Source organism: Quercus suber, unplaced genomic scaffold, assembly GCF_002906115.3.
Source record: "Quercus suber isolate HL8 unplaced genomic scaffold, Cork oak 2.0 scaffold_788, whole genome shotgun sequence".
NCBI classification, from domain to species: Eukaryota; Viridiplantae; Streptophyta; class Magnoliopsida; order Fagales; family Fagaceae; genus Quercus; species Quercus suber.
Genome location: NW_027070224.1, coordinates 18,575 through 35,535, shown reverse-complemented (window position 1 = coordinate 35,535; position 16,961 = coordinate 18,575). Strand labels below are relative to the sequence as shown.

Below are 16,961 nucleotides of genomic sequence, written 5' to 3'. Positions count from 1 at the left end.
GACATCAACACGTGTTCTCCTAAAATGAAATCAATTTTTTTTTTTAATGTTATCTTTGGTAAGCTCAAATATTTCAACTTTCAAGTGAATAAAACTAGCTCAGATATTGTTGTGTAATTAACTACCAAATAACATTTTAATATCAAAAGCTTCTTCTTTAATTTTTTTTCCTTCTTTTTTTTTTTTTTTTTGGGGGGGGGGGTTCTAAATACAGATATTCACGGTACTGTATATATATTCGCCTCTTAAGTAGAGAAGGGAGATTAATGTAGATATACTATCATCAAGTTGTCCCGTTAGGATTTGAATTAGAATTTTTGTAGTGCAAGTATGAAAAAATGCATAATTTTCAAAGAAATTTATAAATGGACTTAAAGGTTTATTAATATGAATATTTAAAACAATTATATTTAGGTTATTATTTCAAGTTTATAATATTGCAAGTGTTTTTTATTTTTATTTTTTATAATTCAATGATTACAAGAGAAAGGATTGGAACCCTAAATGTTATAAACATACCAAAAGGTACCAACTAGTCGAACTACAAGAATCTTAAAATTATTTTTAGTGTTTTTATTAGAATAAAATCCTTAAAATTTAAATTTATCCTTGGTTCTAAATATTGGTATTAAATTATTAATTTTAAAATCTCATGAAATGTTAAAGGCACTACAAGTGCCACCTTAGGGTAGATTTGTGAGAGTTCCAAAACAACATGAGGGCAAAGATGGTAATTTGCAAGACAAGTGTCATTAACGCAGCATGTAACACTACAACAAGTGTCATACATGCAAAACAAGGGAAGGATGCATGGAAGGAATAAATTGCAAACCATCGAGCTTCAAGTATAAATTGAGCGCTCATTCTCAAAATAAAGATACCGCACACATCCAAAAAACTTATTTTACACATAGATCATGGTAATTTTAGTTCCTTGGGAGATTTTCTTGTAGTTCATAGGGTTTTGTGAAATGTTCATGCTTCTAAGTGTTTCGTCATGATCGTGTAACTTAGTTTAATCCAGTTTATATAAGTTTATTTCAATTTGATCAATAATGCATTACCTTTGATCCAGTTTGATATTTAATCAGGCTCTGTTCGGTTAATTATGCACCTTCAATGTAATTTGATTCCTAGCTTGACTACTGAGGTTTCGATATGTTAAAATTTAGGATGATCATGAATGTTGAGGCTCATTTTTTTATGAAGCCCAGCAGGCTCAAGGCCCAGAGTTGCGGGTAGACTGAAAGAAACAGCAAAAAAAAAAAAAAAAAAGGCATATGAATGGTTCAAGGGTCCATGAAATGGGTCCAGAAGAAGCAAATGGGCTTAAATAGGCCCGGAAAGAGAAAAGAAACAAATCCATGAAAAAGATGAGGGAAAAGAAAGAACGGGTCACAGCAGGCCCACTGCAATAAGAAAAAAGAGAGCAACGGGCAAATGGAGAACCCATGAGCCCAAAGGATAAAGTTTATGGAGAAAATTGGGCCAAGGAAGCCCAAAGTGAGTTAGCAAAAAATCCATGTGTGAAACAAAACTAAAATAAGCCAGGGATGCCCACAAGAAAAAGGGACATTGGAGCCCGCAAGAAATAAGAGAAGGAACCCAGTAAGTATACTGGGTCACGGAGAGAGAAAACACACGGCAGGCCTAAAGAGGTTCGACAGGACTAAAAAAAAAAACGAACAGCAAGAATAGCAACTTGGCATGGCAGGAGACGCAAAGCCACAAAACGAAACACACAAACTGAAGGGAGGCCCAAATGATCCTACAGAGCTCAACCCTCCAAAGAAAGGGACAACACATGAGCGTTGGCCTACCAGAAATACAATCCACACCAGAAAATGCCAAAAAACGCACGGCAGGATATGCGCACCCATTCTCAGACCTCGACAAACGAACGAAACATCAATAAGGTAACACATGTGAATGACCTAGGCATCACCAGCCTATATCCAGCCACTGTGGGAAAGGGTAACGTCATGGGTGAGGGCACGGTCTGGCGGTAGGGAGAGGAGTGGGAACCCATTTTGTGTTTCTTGCCCAGACTCTTTCGGTGAGCACAGTCCTGCTGGGATGACGTGCCACCCAAAAGAGGCAAGGGTGGGTAAAAACCACTGGGTGCATGTCGTGAGAAACCGAGAGAGAGAGGGGACACACTGGACGAAGTATAGAAGGAGCCTTCGTTGTCTGAAAGCCACTGGTCAATGGTGGTGATCAGAACCATTGACTCGGTAAGCGGTCGGCAAAAGGCTACCATATTAGAATAAGGCCATAGGAAGGCTAGAATAGTAAAATCGGCCACGGCAGGCCCTATATAAGGGACCCGTGGCTGTGTGCAAAAAGGGAGGCGGAAAAAGGAGTCATCGAAAAAACAGAAAGAAAAGAATTGGAAGAAAGAAAACAGAGAGAAAAGAATTGGAAGAAAGAAAACAGAGAGAAAGGAATTCTAAGAGAGAAAAACAAAGTGTTTATGGCAGGCATGCACCTAAATGGGTTAACCCCCTCTCTCCCTCAATAGCCTTGTCCTCAAAAGGAAATACAAATCTATACATGGGCACATACCATTTGGGGCCGTCCTCTCAAAGCAATTAATTTCATCAAGTGAAGTTACTTGCGTTGAGGGAGTGGTTTTCCCTTCCGTGGTTGGAATCCTGCGGTAATACTTAGTCTAGCAGACTCATTCTTTTTATATAATCCCGTTCTAATTCTTTTAAGTATTATTCTTTAAAATTCAGGCTTGTTAAGTTGTTCTGTGACTGTATTTCCTTTGCGCTTTCTATATTATGTCTGCCTGCCATAACTTGTTAACAATAACTCTGCCTGCTGTGAGCTCTTAAATAGACTTTGGCAGATGCGGCAAAGATTGTGCACAAGCCGAGCCAAGGTGTGCTCTAATTGGGCCGGTCCCGACTCCTTACCCAGAAACAACTTGGGCTTAGTGCGACAGGAATTTGCCCAACATCTCCATCAAAGCCCACCCCCTTACAATGAATAACTTAGTTCTTGAAAGTTCATTAGCATTAGATTTCGCTTAGAAATTAGCTTGATAACTTAGGATTTGTTTTTTAAGGCGATAACTTAGGATTTAATTTACATACTTTTCATATTCTATTTTTACTTGCACCGTTTCCATTGAACCTCAAGAAGTCATCTTAATTGAGACAATATCAAACTACATTTATTTAACCACGAATTTGAATTTTACTTGGAAGCTTGAAAAATGCATCGAATCAACTATAGACACATCAAACGTATAATAATTAAAATACTCTCAAATTGTAGATTCATATCAAGCAAATTATTAGCCTTATAGCTAAATTGACACCTCCTCATGTATAAAGTATCAGGGGTATAGAAAAGAACGGTTCGAGTAATGGAGTTAGCAACATAGGGTCCGTTTGGATACAACTAATTTTGCTGAAAACTAAAAATATTGTAGCAAAATAATTTTTAAATGTGTGAATAGTGCTGTGGGACTAATTTTTAATGAATAAATTACTAAAGAGTGAAGTTTGTGAGTCTCATGAACAGTGCACAAGACCCACTTATGTGCACTATACACGGGAGAAAAGTCAACAACTGCGGCTAAATAAAAAAAGAAGAAGAAGAAGAAGAAGAAGGAAACGTGAAACTCAAAACGTAGACGCACAATAAGCCCAATCCAAACGGGGCTATATTGTAATTATCTAAAGAAAAAAAATTCAAACAATTATGCTAGTAATTATTTTGAAACCCCACAATTTTAAACATTCAAATCCAAATGCTACCTAGAAAGGTTCTAGACTTCTAGCACTAAAGGATAACAAGAATTCCTATTTTCTTATATAATGGCCGAAGATAACAGTAACTTACCACCTTAAGGAAGCAATAATGGACAAAAAACTCATTGTTTAATCAAAGGTCGTAAAACTACACCTAGTGATCAGGTCCAAACTTATATATACTGGCTTTTGCCTCTTTTGCACAAAATGACAAATAATAACCGCAAAAATTCATGTGCACAAAACAATAAAATTCCTCTATTTTCAAGTAATAGTAGGGGTCATATTAATTTCGTGCAAGGCTTTCACATATGGGATATTGGATCATGTGTAAGAAAATGAGAATTCACTATGAAATTAACTATCCAAAAAAAGAAAATTTCTTGTACCTGCTAGCGTCACCAAGCATTGCTGAGGAGTGGAATTTTGTTAGAGAAAAAAAAAACACAGAAAGGGAAAGAACCTTTATCATAAAGATATAGCTGGAGCCTGTAGGAGGGAATAAAGAAAGAGATATGTCTACAAAAGAAAATGGATTTCTATTCCATAATAATCCACACCAATTAATCCCATGATTATACTGTGAGTTTGTCTTTATCTCATATTTTTCTTCTTCTTTCTTGTGCTACTCATTCTGATAAGAATGATCAGGATGAATTTATTTGATCCTCTATATATTTGGCATGTGTTTGCATGAACATTTTATTGAAAATTTTATTTATTTAAAAACCTGTACAGGCAGTATGATACCAAAATATTTTTATCAATTTTTCAGTCAATATATTTTTCTTTAAAAAAAAAAAGTTATCATTTTATTTCTTTAAAAATAAAAGAAAATGCTAGACGTATTCTAACTTGTGCAATAAAAGGGGTGAAGTGGGGCTCTATATAATTGCATAGACTTTTTTTTTATTATTAAAAAAACATCTAATTGCATAGACTGATGACTATAGAGAAAACCATCTTTTAATATTATATACACACTATAACATTATGCAAAGTTAATAGCTTTCCCTTAATTATTTATTTTATAGCTTTGGGATCTCTTAGTGATTATGTACAATATAAATATATATTAGAAACATCAGGCACTGTCTCGTAATAGTTAGTGAGAATACTCAGGTGAATATGCTTGTAAAAAATTAAAATAAATAAAAAATACGTGGGTTATATTCTTAAGGACATCAAGGGTATCATATAAAACTCCACTTTTTTGACTTTTTAGACCTCTTTATGTGCCGGATTATACTTGATTGGAAAAAAGAGAATCTCATATAGTAGTTAACTAGTTAGCTTTTGAAATTTTCTCCATGCCAATGTTTTTCGATTTAACAGGTTGTGCAAAATAATTAAAGGTTGAAGGACGTTTATAAATGATTCCAAAAACTTCGTTTATAANAATTTTCTCCATGCCAATGTTTTTCGATTTAACAGGTTGTGCAAAATAATAGGACGTTTATAAATGATTCCAAAAACTTCGTTTATAAATTTTTTTTTTATATAATTCAATAATTACAATAATAAAAAAACGAGATTTTTTTTTTCTTTTAGAAACTAAAGAAGGAAAATTTGAACCATAATTTCTTAATAAAGGAGCATGGACTATACCACTTAATTTGTTAATTGTTATGAACTTCTATAATGAGAATAAATGTTGTAATAGTTTAAAAGTCTAAATTCTTTCTATTTCGTTTTGCAAAAGAAAATTCTTTCTATTTCAATTCAATTCAAAATGAGAAATGAAAAGGCTATAAATATGACAAGTAGAAAAAAGAATCATCAAATTAGCAGCCAAGTAATACAATTGAAAAAATAAGAAGGCAAAGAAAATGTGCTAACAGGATTTGTACGGTGAAACACTCGTTAGATATCATGCAGTGCTTTGTTTTACACGGCATGTGTTTGTGCATTTTGTCATTTATTCGTAATCACCCATTCACACATGAACTCTCGGTTGTTGGCCTAACGTATGAAGTATGAGAGAGAGAGATCATATGACACACGATGTAACATTATTACTAACTAATTTATAAGAAATCAAAAATGGCACAGTAAAAAAAATTAAGCTCTAACAAATTGAACATCAACTTGAAATTAGAAAAATAAATTCAGGTGAAACATAAAATATTTTGATGCATTGAGTAAGAACACACCATTACCCACATTCATGATTCATGAGCAAGGTTATCTTATATAGAACTTACATAAAGCAACCCTCTTATAGCATGTGGGACCCATACATCAACAGTCCCCACATATTATGAGAGGATAGTTTCTTGGAATCATTCCATGAGATACCTTCTTCATCCGTTATAAGATTGCAACAATTGGATTGTCACATTTAGAGCTTAAAGGATAGGTACTGTCACATTGAACCACATAAATTGTACATAGATAGTGAGATACTAAGAATCCCAGAACAAATGCATTATTGCCGGCTTCTGGAGACTTTTAACATCACCCATAATTGGGTAAAAAGGAGACAAAACCAAATAGCAAAATAAGCATATTAACACAGTACTAAATGCAATTAAGTATTCAAGTCATGAATTCTGTACACAAGCAAGTTTCACCATTATAAGGTCATCAGTTTGATGCTGATAAGCTTCAAAAACCAAAAGGAAGCACAAGTCTAATTTTCTTACAATACATGCACTTCCTTTACTACCTAATAATAATTTATATGCAGAGAATCTATACACAGACACACACCACAAATTTTGTAACAACAAATAATAATTTCCTGAACCATTTCCTCTTCTCTTTCTTCATAACTTTCTTCCAACCTTAAATTCAGTAATTCCATAGACAATCAATGTCTACTGGTCCACCAGAGGTTGATGGATCGTCTTGATCCTCAAATGATCTCCTAGCCATGTCATGATTGGATACCATCGAAGACATATCGGTACTGAAGCCTGTTTCGGACGAGAACTCTGCTTTCATATTCTGCTTCATGTTTATAGCATGATTTTCAAACAACATCCTGAATAATTGGTCTTGCATCAAAGCAGTATCTGAGTATTGCAAATTTCCCATGTTCGTGTAGTAGGCAGAGTTTGGAGCAGAGGAAATATGGGAAGGGTTTGAGGAAGGTGAGGCAGCTAAGAGACTAGTGTTGAAGTTATCAACCATATGTTCCTTCGTCTTATGGTTCTCCACTGGACTGGAGAAGCAGGTCACGTGAGATGTCTCACCAGCATCTATTCTTGTTTCACTGTTGTATGGAGAAGAATCCATCAATGGAGGCAATAGTGAAGGGCGCGATTCGTTAGCATAGGGGCTTAGCTTCGTTAACCCTGAAATGTGGGTTTTCTTTCCACCTGATATTTTGTTAAAAACCCTGCATATAACCCACTCATTCTGAAAGAGAAACACACAAAAAAATTACATCAATAACACACCAAAAACCTTGAAGAGAAAACAGAGGAAAACAGAACAAGATTTTTACCCTGGCCGTTTTTGGGAGATTGTGTCCAGAATATTTGCCCTCTAATCTATATTCATGCATGACCCAATTTGATTTTTCTCCTTTTGGAGCCCTCCCCTTGTAGAAGACAAGAGTTTTCTTCATTCCAACCAGTGTTTTCCCTTTGAATATCTCCTTGTCTTTGCCTGTGGCTTTCCAATACCCAGCATCAGTAGCCCTGTTTGTCCTCAAACCAGTTGGGTACTTTCTGTCTCTAACACAGAAGAAATACCATTCCCTCTCACCCATTTTAGCTCTCCCTTCATGACACAAACAAAACATGAATTAGAACAAAACAAGAAAAATAGATAAGAGCAACAGAGAAAAAAAGAGTGAATATGGATTTAAGAAGAGGCTCACATGGCAAATCCCAAGGTTCACACTTGTTCAAATCAACCTCACCGATTGCTACAGCTGAGAAGTTGGCGTCAAGAACCTTTGGAGATAGGTAGTGAGTTATAAGCTCTTCATCAGTCGGGTGAAATCGAAAACCCGGTGGCAATTCTATTTGTTCATCTTCTTTTGCAGTAGTGGAAACGTTTTCCATTTCTCCAAATCCTCACTAAAACCCTCTGTTCTCAGCAATCAAACCAACAAATCTCTGAAAAACTCAAAAGAGAATTTAGAAAACAGGAGAAATTCAACCTATTTCACAAACCCAAGCCTAATATTAATCTATAATTCCTGAACAAAATCCTAATAGAAGTCTCTAACTTTCAATATTCAGGGGAAAACAGAGGAAACCAACCTTACAAGAATTAAAAGAGAGAGAGAGAGAGATATACTGTTAGAGAAGATAAGGCAAACTATAGAATATATAGATAGAACATGAATGGAAGTTCAGAGATGAAGAGGAAGGAGGAAAGGTTATATGACCTAAAAAAGTCTCTAACTCAGAGATTGAAAGAAGTTTTTATGAAAAATAAAGAAATGTGTTCTGTGCTGCCAAACCCTCTATAATCTATATATTGGTTTTTGGAGAGAAAGAAGCGTAGTTTGTAAGGAAACTTTGGTGGGTAGTTTCAAGCTTTCAGCTCCCTGTTTTAACTTTTCTGTAATAATTTCCATCATATACTTGACCAGGAGCAATTCACCTCCATAACTTGCATGTAAATATGATAACAACTGCTCTCGTAATCAATTCAGGTCAACTAATTATCTCTAGCTGTAATTATGGCTATCAGTTTAGCATAATTAGAGGGACTTCACCCTTGTGTAATTGGTTAATCAATGTTATCCACTGTACAATATAAGTAATTGTGCTGGGCAGGTGAAACCTGGTCAAGTTTATTTACTTTGGAGGAATGTTAGGAACGTAATTTTCTTACTATACAATCTTGTTTATAACTGCTATGATAACGAAGTGTAACTATACTAACGTCATTTTTATAAGAACTCACCCCTCACCTCACTTTTATTAGTACTATTGAAGAAGATTGTGAAAAAATTTGTATTGATAGATTTATTGTTTGATTTGATGCCAAAAGAGAAACCTTCTAATTTCTAACTGTATGAACGTGAAGAAGATCAAAAAAAAAAAAAAAAAAAAAAAAAAACTACATCCCATCCATCAAAAATCTTTCTAACTGTATGAACGTGAAGAAGATCAAAAAAAAAAAAAAAAAAAAAAAAGACCTACATCCCATCCATCAAAAATCGTCAAAAAGAAAATCAAGAATCAAGAATCAAGATCAAGTCCTATTGACCAAATTGCCCCCACTCTCATCATGTCAACCACTCAATACATTAATTGTTTCTCTCACAATTGACTGAATATTTAGTTTTCAAGGGTAAAGGATTTTGTTAGGTAAAGAGACAAAGCATGAGCATGACATTCCTAATGTGCAATTGTCATTGTAAGTTTCATAGGATGCAAAAGCCTTTGCGGCAATGCCACCATAAGGGAACAGATATTAGGATAATGTGTCGGCTTATATTGACAGTGATGAGGCATCAAGGAATTAGCGTTGGGTTTCTGTGGCAGTGGCAAACACTAGCTCTAATCCAAGCCTCTAACTTAAATGAACCAAACAGATTGAAATTTTTATTCTGATTTGTGTTGCGTATACTACTCCAGGGTTGCTACAGAGAGACATGTCCAGGTGAGTGATGAGTTCTAGCCACAATTTTCTGGGAAAAAAAAGAGAGAGGAAGATCTTGAGTTAGACATACATTGATCTCCTGCTTTCATAAATGAGTCAATCTGTTTTATATAAAACAGGAAAATGGTGGCTTTCTTTCAATTTTTGTGTCTCAACAAACAAAGGTATTGCTTTTCTTTTTACCAAAGTTATAGCTACAATTAAACTAGTTAAAATATTATAGGAATACCATAAATGATTCCGTATAAACACAATACCATGGACTGTTATAACTTTATAAGATCATACACTAAAGTGTTTTCAGGGAGCATATTTATGGAATAGAAATCTTCTATCCCACTTCGTATTATGCTTGATACTCTACAAATTATAACTTTCCATGTGTATATATTTTTTCATTTTAAACTTTCCATGTGTATAAGAAAATAAAAAGAACATGTGACAAGTTCTTATTGGTAGAATATAAAGTAGACCATAAAAGTGAAATAAATAATTTTATTCATGTTTGTCCTATTGTATATATTCTTTGATTGGTATGAATGATAAAGTATTGTAATTTTTTGAAAGGGTTTTAACTTATGACATATGCTTTTAATGATAACTCTTTATCATCGACCAAGACACTAATTGATTTTTGGTATAAGCAGAGATTGAACCCTAAATCTCTTATTCAACAATTAGAGATTTTACCAGTTGAGTTAATTAGAACCCACAAAGTATAGTAAATTTTTTTTTTTTTTTTGAGAAGAACAAAGTATAGTAATTTAAGGCTTCATAATGTTGACAAAGACCACCTAAACCAAACCACGCTATTCCTCTGTAATCTTTATGTACTATCTCATCTTATCTTCATTTCTTATAAACATTTTTATATTTTAAAGGAATTAATGATAATTTTTTTTTCTAAACTCTAGAAAGCTTTTCCAACCTACTACTTGATGGTTTAAATAATCGTTTATGACTATTTAATAGTCATGTGACCATTTTTTTTTTCTTGAGAAAGAATAGTCATGTGACTTGTTTAGATGATTTTATGAATTTTTTAATTAAAATACATTAAATAGTTTTATCGACCATCACATAAGGTGGACAAAATTTCTTCAAATTGGGTTTGGAGAAAGCTAATATAGTCATCAACAAATGCAGCCAAATTAATAAAAAACAATTTTAAAATTCAAAGACTGTTCTTTAATCAAAACAGAAATAATAAGTCTTGGGGCACATTATCTAGCTAAGAATGATACAGAGACTTGTCTAAAACTAAAAGAAGCACTGGCAATATTCTTGACAATACAAACAAAGGTATCACTTCACTTTTTGCCAAGGTTATAGCTACCATTGAACTTGTTAGAAATTACAGGAATACCGTATATACTGTTATAATGATTTTGTATAAACATAATACATGGGCAATTAGGACTTTGTATTATCAGAGTGTTTTCAGGGATAATATTTGTCCTATTGTATATATTCTTTAATTGGTATGAATGATAAAATAAAGCAATTTAGGACTTCATAATGTTGATGTAAGACCAATTAAACCAAACTGCGTTATTCTTTTGTAATCTTTATGTCTATCTCATTTTCTCTTTATTTCTTTTTAATAGTTTTATTCTCGCTTTTCCAACTTACTATGTGATGACTCAAATGGTCATTCCCATGTATTTTATAGTTATATGACTTATTTAGATGATTTTATTAGTTTTATGATTAAAATACATGTAAATGATCTTCTAAGCCGTTATGTAAGATGGACAATTTTTTTTTCAACTTGGTTTAGAGAAAGTTAATACGGTAATTAACAAATGTATGCCACATCAATAATAATAATAATCTAACACAATTCTTTAAACATAACAAAAATAATAAGTCTTGGGAATTGGGATGCGTCATCTAGCTAAGAAATAATATATAGGCTTGTCTAAAAGAAGCACCGGCCATATTTGCTATTTACGGAGACCAAGCCTATAAATCTGTATCAATATCAATTCCAGATATCATTCTAATAGAGCGACAACATAAAGCCATGCCTTTAATTGTGTTATTCTATGTAGCTGTCGAGATCAACTATAGTATTTCAATGTTATTATCGTATTAAAGTAAGTTATGCATCTTGTGGGAGGGGTAAAATTTGAACATAGAATAGTGCCCCATGGGCCCAACTTGAGGAGATGGAAAGACCAACTCTCTCATCAGTTTTGATCTAATACATAGATGAGAGCCCGAAAGGTGAAGTTGAAGAAGCCGATCGTCCAAGGAGCCCGAAGAGTGAGCGTTCCTTGGAAGGCTTTAATCAAGCCACTTGGACCAAAAGACAAAATACTGAGGAAGGAAGTAGAGACGTGCAAGCAAAAAAGGGAAATAAAGTATCCATTACCTCCGCATTCAATGTATTGCACTAACTCAACTAGCCGCATTAATAGCAAAATAACCTTTGAACAGTTTCCTCATAGCTTGCAGCATATTCTACCATCTCTAGCAAAACCCTGATGGGACAAGCATCCAAAGAAATTTCAGTGATTGTATAAATGGAGGGCTAGGATGTAATTCATATAACTATACAAAGAAAGGGAAGTCCTCCAAAATAGAAACACAAAAAAAAAAAAAAAAAAAAGAAAGAGAAATATACCCTGTGTAGAGAAATATACCCTATAAAGATGCAATTATATAGTAATATTGATGTGCATTTTTTGCACTGTTAATCTAAATCACGAACACCTACAAAATAATTAAGGTAGAGTCGATCAGAAGGCATTGGGATGGTGTTGGCCTTAGGCTCTATGATTTTTAGTCAGATCGATGTTTTTAGCTTCTTATAAAGTCTGTAGAACTCTCTTTTATTAAGGATAAAGAAGACCTCAATTTAGATCCCTACTAATTAAGAATCTTCTCTCAAGAAGGGCCAAAATAGGGATATATCCCTTTCACCTAAAAGTTCTAACAAAATGCTCACTTTTTGAAACTATCTAGTGATATGCCCCTGTTTTGAAACTCAATTTTCTAAAAATCGAGTTTCAATGTAAAACTCGATTTTTAGAAAATCTAGTTATAGGCAAATCAAACTTTAAATATATATATATATATATTTGTGGAACTCGAGTTCCATTCAAGGAATTTTCAAGGAAATCAAGTTCCTTATTGAAACTCGATTTTAAACAAATCGAGTTTCAAAACAAGAGCATATCACTAAATAGTTTCAAAAAAAGAGACATTTTATTGAAACTTTTGGACAAAAGGAGTATATCTCCATTTTGGCCCCCAATCGAGGCTCTTGCTTATAGATGAAGTGTTTTTATTTTTTGGAGTGACTTGAATGTAACAGATTATTTGGGGATTAAATTCCTTATTTCTTTTAAGTCTCAGATTGATCAAGCTTTGTAATTGACTAATTTTAGGAATAACACTGTAGGGACTCGATTTAGGAAGGTTCCCCAACAATACATTTTTAGAGAGTGGGTCGAAGGGTTAGCCCTCACAGACTAACAACGGAGCACAAGCCACCTTTTTCCATTAAGGGGAGTGACCCAACTTACAACTAAGGGCACTCCTCGCCCTCGTCCGAGGAGGTTCCCCCTTGAAACCAACATGACCTCCAGTCATTCTATGTCCCCTTAAACTTCTTTGCTCGCCTTTCTTATATGGTTCTCTCCCTCCTATCCCTTCTTCCTTTGTTGATATCCATTGGCCTTCCCTCTGACCGTCCGTCTCATCAAAGGCCTCATCCGTACTCGAGTGGCTCACAATAATCAATGTTACCCTGTCAAGGGGTTACATCCCCATTAATAGGCAGGGGGGTTAGATGAGCGCATTCAATCAGAGGTGACACTCCCTAAGGCTTGCTCCTTCGCCTGCTCCCGGCACCAACGCGTGGCACTGGACCTTCTCCTCCTCGATATTCAAGAAGTTCCCTCTTTGGCAGGGGGTGCTCGTGTTCTTCCGAGGTCTCGAATGTCGAGGACGAGGCCATCCTCGGATATGCTCCTCAGGGGTCGGTCCTCACGCTTCCATCCTCGGACCCCTCATGCATCCTCGGAGCGGGCCCTTGGGCCTGGCCTGGAGTGGGCCAAGGCTATCTGATTTTCTGGCCCCACAATAGCCCCTCAAAATCTTGCTACACGCATCCTCGGGCGGGAGAAGGATTTTGACGTCCTTGGGCTCGCTCCGCGCCCAATCGAGCCTTACCCCCTGTCAACACTAGGGTTTATTCATCTGCCCAAGGCACGTTGCTGACGTTTCGAAGCGCGTAACGTGTCCATCATTAAATTCAGGTGGCTCTGTGCTCCCACGTCTAACGAGGCATTACCAATCCAACAGTGGAGGTTTGTCTCGCATTTATGGGTGGGAAAACCCGCATAACTCTTCGATTTGAGGTATAAATACCCATACGAACCGCTTCTTCCTGTTCTTTATTTGAATCAAGAATTCTCGTGCGTCCTTCTTGAGTTCAGCCACACTCTCACTTACATCTCCAGCACAAAAAGCCTGTCCGAGGAGCTCCTCCTCTTCCAGTAAGTCACTCTATCCCTCTTTGAGCTCTCTCCCTCTTTACCCCTTCTTCTCCTTCACCTGTTCTTTCTTAGTTCTTTTAGGCGTCAACTGGGATTGGTAGGTTTAAGAAATACGTCTACATTGAGGAGGCGATGGAGAAATTCATCGCCGACTATAGAATTCCCGGCAATGTAAGTCTGAGATATTGTGAGGATGGGGATTGGCTCTTACAAAGACGAGATGGCGAAGTGGTAATTCCGGGGGTATGTAGGCGATACTGCTCCCAGGTCTGGGTTGAGGCCCTCAAAGAAGCTGGGGTGGAGGCCACATCCGACCTGTGGAAGGCGGAGAGCGTGTACTACCCCCTGCTATCCGCGAGGCCGCCCCTGATGGCGCTAAGGCTGGGGAGATTGTTGCGGAGGTGGGGGCTGTTGAACTAAGGGAAAATCCGAGCGATGAGGTGCCCCAAGAGGTAGCGGAGGCCCCATCCGATGCTCAAATCCCCACCACCGAGGAGGCAGCCATTCTCGCCGTACCCCTGCAGGCTGTTCTCCTTAGGCCAGGGCTCGGAGGACTCAGAGGTTACCCCTGCCCAGCCTAAGTAGAAGGAGTAGATTCCCTAGCGTCTTGGTTCAACCTGCTTTTGCCATTTACTTGACCTTTGTCTATGCTTTTTATGTCATTTTATTTTATTTTGTTATTCCTCTCTCTTTTATTTTTATGTAAGGTGGCTCTTGCCACGTGACTTCTATGGACACTTTGTTGTAATGGGAGTTTAATTTCCCTTTCTATTTATTTTAATTGCTTATTTGTTTACACGCTGCCTGCTTCCTCTCTTTTCTTGTTATTTGCACGATTTTAGCTTAAATTATATGTCGACCAATTGCGTCAGTAACAATGATAAGAGGAAAGAATGTATGCGTGGGCAATCCCTTGTGTCCCAAGGGTTAGTTAGGGTTTTGATCCTTTTCTAACTTAGGATATTTTGAAGTAGTTAGTTTCCCCATAGGCTTGAGTCCGAGGACCATGCAATGCCTTGGTTCTGTTTAACACTTCCATTCTTCTGTAAGTATCTAGTTTCCCTATAGGTTTGAGTCCGAGGACCATGCAATACCTTGGTTCTATCTAGTACCCAGGTATAGCATTTTGAAGTAGTTAGTTTCCCCCATAGGCTTGAGTCCGAGGACCATGCAATGCCCTGGTTCTGTCTAACACTTCCATTCTTCTGTAAGTATCTAGTTTCCCCATAAGTTTGAGTCCGAGGACCATGCAATACCTTGGTTCTGTCTAGTACCCAGGTATAGCCGAGCGGTTAGTTTCCCCATGGGCTTGAGTCCGAGGACCATGCAATGCCTTGGTTCTGTCTAACACTTCCATTCTTCTGTAAGTATCTAGTTTCCCCATAGGTTTGAGTCCGAGGACCATGCAATACCTTGGTTCTGTCTAGTACCCAGGTATAGCCGAGTGGTTAGTTTTCCCATAGGCTTGAGTCCGAGGACCATGCAATGCCTTGGTTCTGTCTAACACTTCCATTCTTCTATAAGTATCTAGTTTCCCCTTAGGTTTGAGTTTGAGGACCATGCAATACCTTGGTTCTGTCTAGTACCCAGGTATAGCCGAGTGGTTAGTTTCCCCATAGGCTTGAGTCCGAGGACCATGCAATGCCTTGGTTCTGTCTAACACTTCCATTCTTCTGTAAGTATCTAGTTTCCCCATAGGTTTGAGTCCGAGGACCATGCAATACCTTGGTTCTGTCTAGTACCCAAGTATAGCCGAGTGGTTAGTTTCCCCATAGGCTTGAGTCCGAGGACCATGCAATACCTTGGTTCTGTCTAACACTTCCATTCTTTTGTAAGTATCTAGTTTCCCCATAGGTTTGAGTCCGAGGACCATGCAATACTTTGGTTCTGTCTAGTACCCAGGTATAGCCAAGTGGTTAGTTTCCCCATAGGCTTGAGTCCGAGGACCATGCAATGCCATGGTTCTGTCTAACACTTTCTCATAGGTTTGAGTCTGAGGACCATGCAATACCTTGGTTCTGTCTAGTACCTAGGTATAGCCGAGTGGTTAGTTTCCCCATAAGCTTGAGTCCGAGGACCATGCAATGCCTTGGTTCTGTCTAACACTTCCATTCTTCTGTAAGTATCTAGTTTCCCCATAGGTTTGAGTCCGAGGACCATGCAATACCTTAGTTCTGTCTAGTACCCAGCTATAGTCGAGTGGTTAGTTTCCCCATAGGCTTGAGTCTGAGGACCATGCAATGCCTTGGTTCTGTCTAACACTTCCATTCTTCTGTAAGTATCTAGTTTCCCCATAGGTTTGAGTCCGAGGACCATGCAATACCTTGGTTCTGTCTAGTACCCAGGTATAGCTGAGTGGTTAGTTTCCCCATAGGCTTGAGTCTGAGGACCATGCAATGCCTTGGTTCTGTCTAACACTTCCATTCTTCTGTAAGTATCTAGTTTCCCCATAGGTTTGAGTCCGAGGACCATGCAATACCTTGGTTCTGTCTAGTACCCAGGTATAGCCGAGTGGTTAGTTTCCTCATAGACTTGAGTCCGAGGACCATGCAATGCCTTGGTTCTGTCTAACACTTCCATTCTTCTGTAGGAAGGGGTTTGTCCTCGGACCGCTTTACTGGAGATGGTTCCTCCTCGGGTCGGACTATTAACTCTGCGGTGCTTTGGGCAAGGGTGGTTCAGACTTTGATCTTACATGTAGCATTGACCTCGTCTTCAATTCAAGTTCCCATCTTCCTCATTTACGAGGCGCCCCTTGGCCGTTCGCGCTCCGCGCTTGATGCTTCAATGCACGAGACACACCTTCATTAATATCCTCGTGAATTTGTACAAATCCAACGGTCTATGGTCTCCTTGGGATTTGGTACCCTTATGATTAGTACTGCTGATAATTCTCTTTTCGAACTTTGCGTGGATTAATTCCCACCAGTCTTCAACCTCTATATAAGGCTTTCTGGGGGAAACGTTTCTCCGCACTCCATGAACTTCCCAACGCAACTAGAAACACGTCCCTTCAGCTCCCCGAGCCCCTTCAATAACCCTGCCAAGATTGTGACCGGTGTTGGAAGAGATGGGGCGGCCCTGGGCGGGGGTGAGGACACACAGGCCAAATGCCCTA

The 16,961-nt window shown here is 37.4% G+C and overlaps 1 protein-coding gene across 1 annotated transcript; it reads right to left on the bottom strand.

Moving 5' to 3' along the window:
* Positions 1–6,265: 6,265 nt before the first annotated feature.
* On the bottom strand, positions 6,266–8,272 carry LOC111999143 (NAC domain-containing protein 100). Its single transcript, XM_024031261.2, has 4 exons — positions 7,982–8,272; positions 7,594–7,834; positions 7,216–7,493; positions 6,266–7,127 (listed from the first exon to the last, which is right to left on the bottom strand). Exons 2-4 carry the CDS (start codon positions 7,778–7,780, stop codon positions 6,558–6,560), a joined length of 1,035 nt encoding a protein of 344 aa, XP_023887029.1. The 5' UTR covers positions 7,781–7,834; positions 7,982–8,272; the 3' UTR covers positions 6,266–6,557.
* Positions 8,273–16,961: the final 8,689 nt, after the last annotated feature.